This window comes from Triticum urartu, chromosome 1A, assembly GCF_056163025.1.
Source record: "Triticum urartu cultivar PI428250 chromosome 1A, HENAU_Tu73, whole genome shotgun sequence".
NCBI lineage: Eukaryota > Viridiplantae > Streptophyta > Magnoliopsida > Poales > Poaceae > Triticum > Triticum urartu.
Window position 1 is genome coordinate 352,506,782 of NC_141873.1, and position 6,428 is coordinate 352,513,209.

At 46.4% G+C, this 6,428-nt stretch overlaps 1 protein-coding gene across 1 annotated transcript; it reads left to right on the forward strand.

The window, feature by feature from the left end:
* Window positions 1–315: 315 nt before the first annotated feature.
* On the forward strand, window positions 316–3,667 carry LOC147991193 (serine/threonine-protein kinase OXI1-like). Its single transcript, XM_087537657.1, has 4 exons — window positions 316–1,079; window positions 1,173–1,318; window positions 1,998–2,123; window positions 3,222–3,667. Exons 1-2 carry the CDS (start codon window positions 421–423, stop codon window positions 1,285–1,287), a joined length of 774 nt encoding a protein of 257 aa, XP_087393783.1. The 5' UTR covers window positions 316–420; the 3' UTR covers window positions 1,288–1,318; window positions 1,998–2,123; window positions 3,222–3,667.
* Window positions 3,668–6,428: the final 2,761 nt, after the last annotated feature.

A 6,428-nucleotide genomic window follows, 5' to 3' on the forward strand; every position in this document is an offset into this window, starting at 1 on the left:
GTGGACTCTCACGCGGATCATGCATTGAACACCGTCGGATGTTCGTCGATCCAACGGCGGTCCTCAGCCCTTCCACACCATCCCCGAAACCCTAGCTCTGGCCTGTGGTCATTTTGCATCCACCTCCCTGCCTCCTTTCTTTCTCTCGCTCTCTTCCCCTCCTCTCCTCTTCCAGATCTGTCGAGCTCCCCTCGCTCTCCTTGATCCAGATCTCCGTGCTGTGCTCCTTCCTCCCTCCCCTCCGGCAAGATCCCCACGCTCTGCTCCTCCCTCCCTCTCTCCCCTCCGGCGGCCTCCCTCTCCTCGATCCGCAACCAATCCCCCACCCCACCCTTCCTCCCTCTCACTCGCGCAGGTGCAGGCGCAGGGCACAACGCCCAATCCAAGGCGGCGCCGTCCTCATGCGCGCTCGCGGTGGCCATGACGGCGCAGGCGCTCGCGCCGCCGCCGCCGGAGCCGCGACAGCTCAGCCTGGCGGACCTCAGGGCCGTCTCCGTGCTCGGCCGCGGTGCCAAGGGCGTCTTCTTCCACGTCGTGCCCGAGGGCGAGGACGGCGCCGGCGACGTCGCCATGGCGCTCAAGTCAGTCTTGCGGGAGGCCGCGCGGCACAAGAATAGCGGCGGGAGCGGCGGCGGGGACGGACACCGGAGGATTTGGTTCAAGCGCGACGTGCTCTTGGCCCTACGCCACCCGCTGCTCCCCGCCCTCCGCGACGTCCTCGCCACCGACGCCGTCGTCGGCTTCGCCATCGACCGTTGCGGCAGCGACGACCTCAACTCCCTCCGACGCCGCCAGACTGAGAAGATGTTCTCCGACTCTGTCATACGGTACGCGCTCAACCAACGCACTTATGCTACGCACTTCCGTAGGACAAATGGGCAAGATTTGATCCTGAACTCATCTGTGAACACCGTCTTCTTCTTCGCGGAGATGGCGCTGCTGCAGTATGGTCTGGTGCAGTCCAAGCCCTCCATGGTCGCCGTGACTCCTGTCTACGCGGCCAGGCTCCCCCTGAAGAAGACCCCTCTGTGGACCGACACTCTGAAGCACCACACTGGCTTCACTGAAGCACAACTGATGTAAGCACGCACGCTACTGAATCCCTCGTAGCTTGAATCTGTGATGATTTCATTCAGGGGCAGTGACTTATTTTGTGTGATGATTGGTTTCAGGGACGCGGCCAAGATCCTGGTGGCCTCGCACTCCACCGCGCCTGACAGCAAGCTGAAGGTCGTCTACAAGAAGTACTCGAGCGAGAAGCTAGGAGGAGTCGCCCTTCCAGATTAGATCATGCTTGGCTACTTGACAATGTATTCTGGTCTGTAGATGCATCTTATTCTTGTTGAGAATCATTTGGATGTAGATCTATTTTTACCTGTTAATCTGATTTAGTTTAGGACTAAATGCTTTGCTGTTTTTGTAGTATTAGTCAGATTTAGTAACTATTTTTTTGTTTTTAATCTTTTCATGTTGATATGTAAGCCCATCTAAACGGGTTGTCATACATCCTTATAATTGTCTGTCACAGATAATCATTAGTACACATCCAACTATTGATATCTGCAAGTATCTATATTTCATACATCCAAAATTTGACTACTTAAGCTGGACTTCTGGAGTAACTGTTGTTCACAAGCCCCTCGCCGGTCGGCTGATCAGCCTCCCGCACTGGCCGCACCGATCAGCCTCCCGCATAGGTGGAGGAACCTCCTACTGGTTCTAGATTATTTACGCTTGTAAATAAATAGTGTAGTTCAGTTTGTCGCAGCTATGATCGAAGTTCAATAGAAACAGTTCTGCTTGCCTACGACTATAGTTATAGTCACTTGTTAGGCTGATTTCAAGCAGACTGCTTAGTGTTGACCATGCAATGCTATTGTTGTTGACCTGCTGCTTGTGTCTTAAATAAATATATGCGAAGGTAGACACGATCTTTGCTGCTTGTGTCTTCAATAAATAAATAAAATTCTGTAATGATGATCTGAAATGTCACACAGGTGAACATTGGTGCTGCCGCCGCCGCTGTGCCAGTTGGAGGTGCTGCTGCTGCATCTGGTGGAGCTGCAACTGCCGCCCCAAAGGGCAAACCTTCATCAGACACAACCCCATAACAGGGCCTCAAGGTTCTGTTCCCCATCGCCCCTCTTTCTAAATTACTGAAATGAAAATGGCCAGGCCTGATGTGCCTCCTGTATCTATTGCTCGATTTGTTATGATTTGATTCACCAAGAGTGATTCTTCTACTATCTTGTAGTAAGATTAAATGGAACAACGAGGGATGTTTCTAAGTTGGTTATTGCTAGAATAATTCATCAACTTGAGATATGCTGGGATGTTCTGCCTGTCCTTACCAAAGAAGATAAGAATGGAATTTAATTGGATGGTCCCTTTCATCGTGCTTAATTAGCTATAAATGTGCCCCCTTACTAAAGAAGATAAGAATCCATATGTGTTATGCAAAATTAACTTTGTCATCTTGTAAGTGCTCTAGGCAGTGTTGAGAGGGTGAAAAATATGAGAACAAAAAAGCATTACTTGATTAATTTACAACATCCTTCCTTTACTCCGTCCGTGTCATTGTTGTTTACCCCTGGGAGTATTTTTAACTTGAAAATCTCTAGTGAAATGCCATTTGCAGTACATTTGCTTTCCTTGTTAATTTTTTGGGTTACTCCATCTTGCTCTATTAAGTAAAATTTGATATGTGGAGTAGCAGCAGTAAGCTAGACCCTCCGTCAATAGACTGCACCATAGAGGTCACCCTCATGGATAATGAATCATTATCCCGTTTCTTGTATACCTGAGATGTTCCTAACGAATAATTTACTGGACAAACAATCTTGTTTGCCGTAAGAATTCTAGCATGCCAAAATCTGCCGTCTATGTATGCTTCGGTTAATATGGACCTGAATGGCAAGGGCTAGCCAACCTACTTAGCTAGATTAACATAACAGGAACAATACACAACCGGCTAGCTCGTGTTTGCATTGGCTGCCACATCGGCTAGCTAGATGCGACTGCTTAAGGGCTAGTCAACAAATTTTACAGCATTCTACGTTGTAGCCAAACACTTGCTCTGTATTTTATATTAAAACCATGGTATTGTGTACCTGCCAACTATGAGTAAATTACTGCAGTTTTTAATACTTTGGTTTTTTTGATACTTTACTGTTCGATTTACTTTTATTTTGTCCCTAAACATTTTGTTCTACAATGTGCAGATGCTGGCATTTCATTCATGACAAAGAAGTTGGATGAAGCATAGTTTTACCTCATTGAGCTAGTTCTGGGAGTAACGAACTCCTTGTAGCAGAACTTGTACGTGTGCTAGTTCTGGGAGCTGATCCTATTTGTGTGTTATATGATGTAGCAGAACTTGTAGGGCTCCTGTGATAGAATTGGGCTGATACACTTGGGCTGTATGTGTGTTATCTAATTGTAAACTTGATGCTGATCACATTTTTATGTATGTTATATGATGTAGCAGATTGCTTCCTGCTGTTATTTGAAATAATGTGTCTGTTTTTTGTATTTGCATATTGAAATATGAATGAACATGACCTTGACAGTAGGGTCCCACAAACTAGAACATCACATTTGGGACCCACTTACCAGAATTTGACAATTGGCATGCATTAAAAAAAGAGAAACAAAGGCTACGACCCAAAGATAAAAAGGCTATAATGTTGGGCTAGGCCCATGAAATGGACCAAAAATTGACATGAAAAAAATATATAGAAAGGCTGAATTAATGGGCTCGGCCCATCTAAAGCACTAAAATGGACCGGGATGATTCTAAGTAACGACCTTTTCAATTGGTAGTAATTTTGCCACGTCAGATTGTCACGTCGGATCCGACGTGGCCTGGGCAGACAGCTAGTGACCAAAACAAAATAGTAGGCATATTTTGGTCATAAACGTTTATGACCTTCTCTGTGAGAAGGTCGTTAATTTAAGTTTACGTCCGCCAGCTTTTGACTTTCTGTTTTTGGTCAAAAAAGGTCGCAAATGAAAAACAATGACCTTTTAGCGGCCAATAGTGAGGGTCACAAGTTGACATATTTCTTGTAGTGATGGCGGCTTATCACCGAGAGGTCGATGTTGTTGTAAGGCATTTTAAAGGTTATTAGGTGGAACACATTGACCGTAGGAAGAACGAAGCGGCCCATGCTTTAAGCCGGTTGGGATCTCAGCATAAGCCGGTGCCACCTAACACCTTTTTGGATGTTTTGCATAACCCGTATGTTAAGTTACCTACAGAGGAAGATTTAGCCGTTCCTGACCCGGAGGCACAGTTGGTGGCGGCTCTTCACGTCATCCCAGATTGGACAGTACCATTCTTGGCTTACATGACCCGGGGTGAGTTGCCAGAGGATGAGATCCTGGCCCGACAGATAACCCGGCGGTCCAAATCAATGACGATTTCTGACGGAGAGTTATACCATCGCAGCATCACTGGAGCGTTTCAGCGGTGTGTTTCTCCTGAAGAAGGCCAAGAAATACTTCGTGAGATCCATGAAGGGGATTGTGGTCATCACGCCGGGTCAAAGTCTCTTGTGGCCAAAGCCTTTCGTCATGGTTTTTACTGGTTGATGGCTCACGCTGATGTAGAGGATCTGGTCAGTAGGTGTGATGGATGTCAAAAATTTGCACGACGGGCGCATGTGCCGGCTCAAGAGTTGCAGATGATTCCAACCACTTGGCCGTTTGTGGTCTGGGGGCTTGACATGGTTGGACCTTTCAAAAGGTCTAAGGATAAAAAGACACATCTTTTAGTGGCAGTTGACAAATTCACGAAGTGGGTTGAGGCAGAGCCAGTGAGTAAGTGTGATGCAGCCACAGCGGTTCAGTTCATGAAAAAGGTTGATCTTTCGCTTTGGCTTTCCACATAGCATTATCACTGACAATGCCACTAATTTATCCCAAGGGGTTATGGAGGAGTTTTGTCAACGTGAACATATCCGGCTTGATGTTTCTTCTGTAGCTCACCCTCATTCTAATGGGCAAGCTGAGAGAGAAAATCAGGAAATCTTAAAAGGTCTCAAACCCCGGCTCATGGTTCCCTTACAACGGACGCCGGGTTGTTGGGTAGAGGAGTTACCCTCGGTACTATGGAGTATCAACACCACTCCTAACAGGTCCATGGGTTATACACCCTTCTTCATGGTTTATGGAGCCGAAGCGGTGTTGCCTAGTGATACCCGTCATGACTCGCCTTGTGTGGCGGCTTATGTTGAAGATAATAACGAACAAGCCAGACAGGATGCACTTGACTTGTTAGATGAGGAGAGAGACTTAGCAGTGGCTCGATCAGCAATTTATCAATAGGACCTGCGCCGTTATCACAGCCGTCGGGTTAAGTCCAGGACTTTTCAAGAAGGTGACCCGGTGCTCCGGCTCATCCAGGATCTTTCAGATGCACACAAGTTATCCCCGCCTTGGGAAGGCCCTTTGTGGTCAGCAAGAACTTAAACAACGGGTCATATTACCTCATTACGTTCGAAAGCACAAAGACTCACGTAAGTCGGAGGAAGAGACCCGCCGGCCATGGAACATTGCTCAACTTCGGCCATACTACACCTGAGCCACCGGCTCTCGTCATGTACATACTTTGACGTTGTATATACTATGATAAGTAATAAAATAGGACCTCTATCCTTTTCCCTTTCAAAGATTATATATCTTTACTCTTTTTTACTATTAAAATGACTATTAAGGAGCTGATCATATCTGAATCAAGTCTAACCTTTTTGGTCCGGCTTATGATCGTATTCAAATCTAGCTGTAAACCTCATGATCACTTGGGGGCTTCCTGTTCAAACATAGGTCGTATTCGAACCAAAGAGAACATAGCTGTCGTAACCCTCTTGATCGGCTCAAAGCCAAACTCACTAGGGGGATTCTTGATCATATCCAAATCATAGCTTAACCCCTTTTGGGTCCGACTTGGATCGTATTTGAATCAGGGTCGTTAAAAACCTCTCAAGGTCATTTGGGGGCTTCTTGTTCAAACATAGGTCGTATTCGAACCAAAGAGAACATAGCTTTCGGTACCCTCTTGATCGGCGCGACGCCAAAGCCACTGGGGGCTATATGATCGTATTTGAATCTTAGCTTAACCCCTTTGGTCCGGTTTACTGATCGTATTCAAATCAAAAACCCCCAACTTTCAGTTACAAAGTTAATTTATATTGCAAACTGCTATTTTGCCTTCCTGGTCTTTTATTGTCTCAATTTTAAATGATCAGCACGGTCTTTCACCGGCTTGACTATTTGACAATAAGCCGCCCAGGCATGATGATCATCAGGTATGAAGAAGCATTGACTTCTCAAAAATGGATTGGATCATCAACCTCATCACCCGGGTCATATAAACCGGTGGTCCAGAGGTAAAAATTACGGGTATGACTATTATTTATGAACAGTTG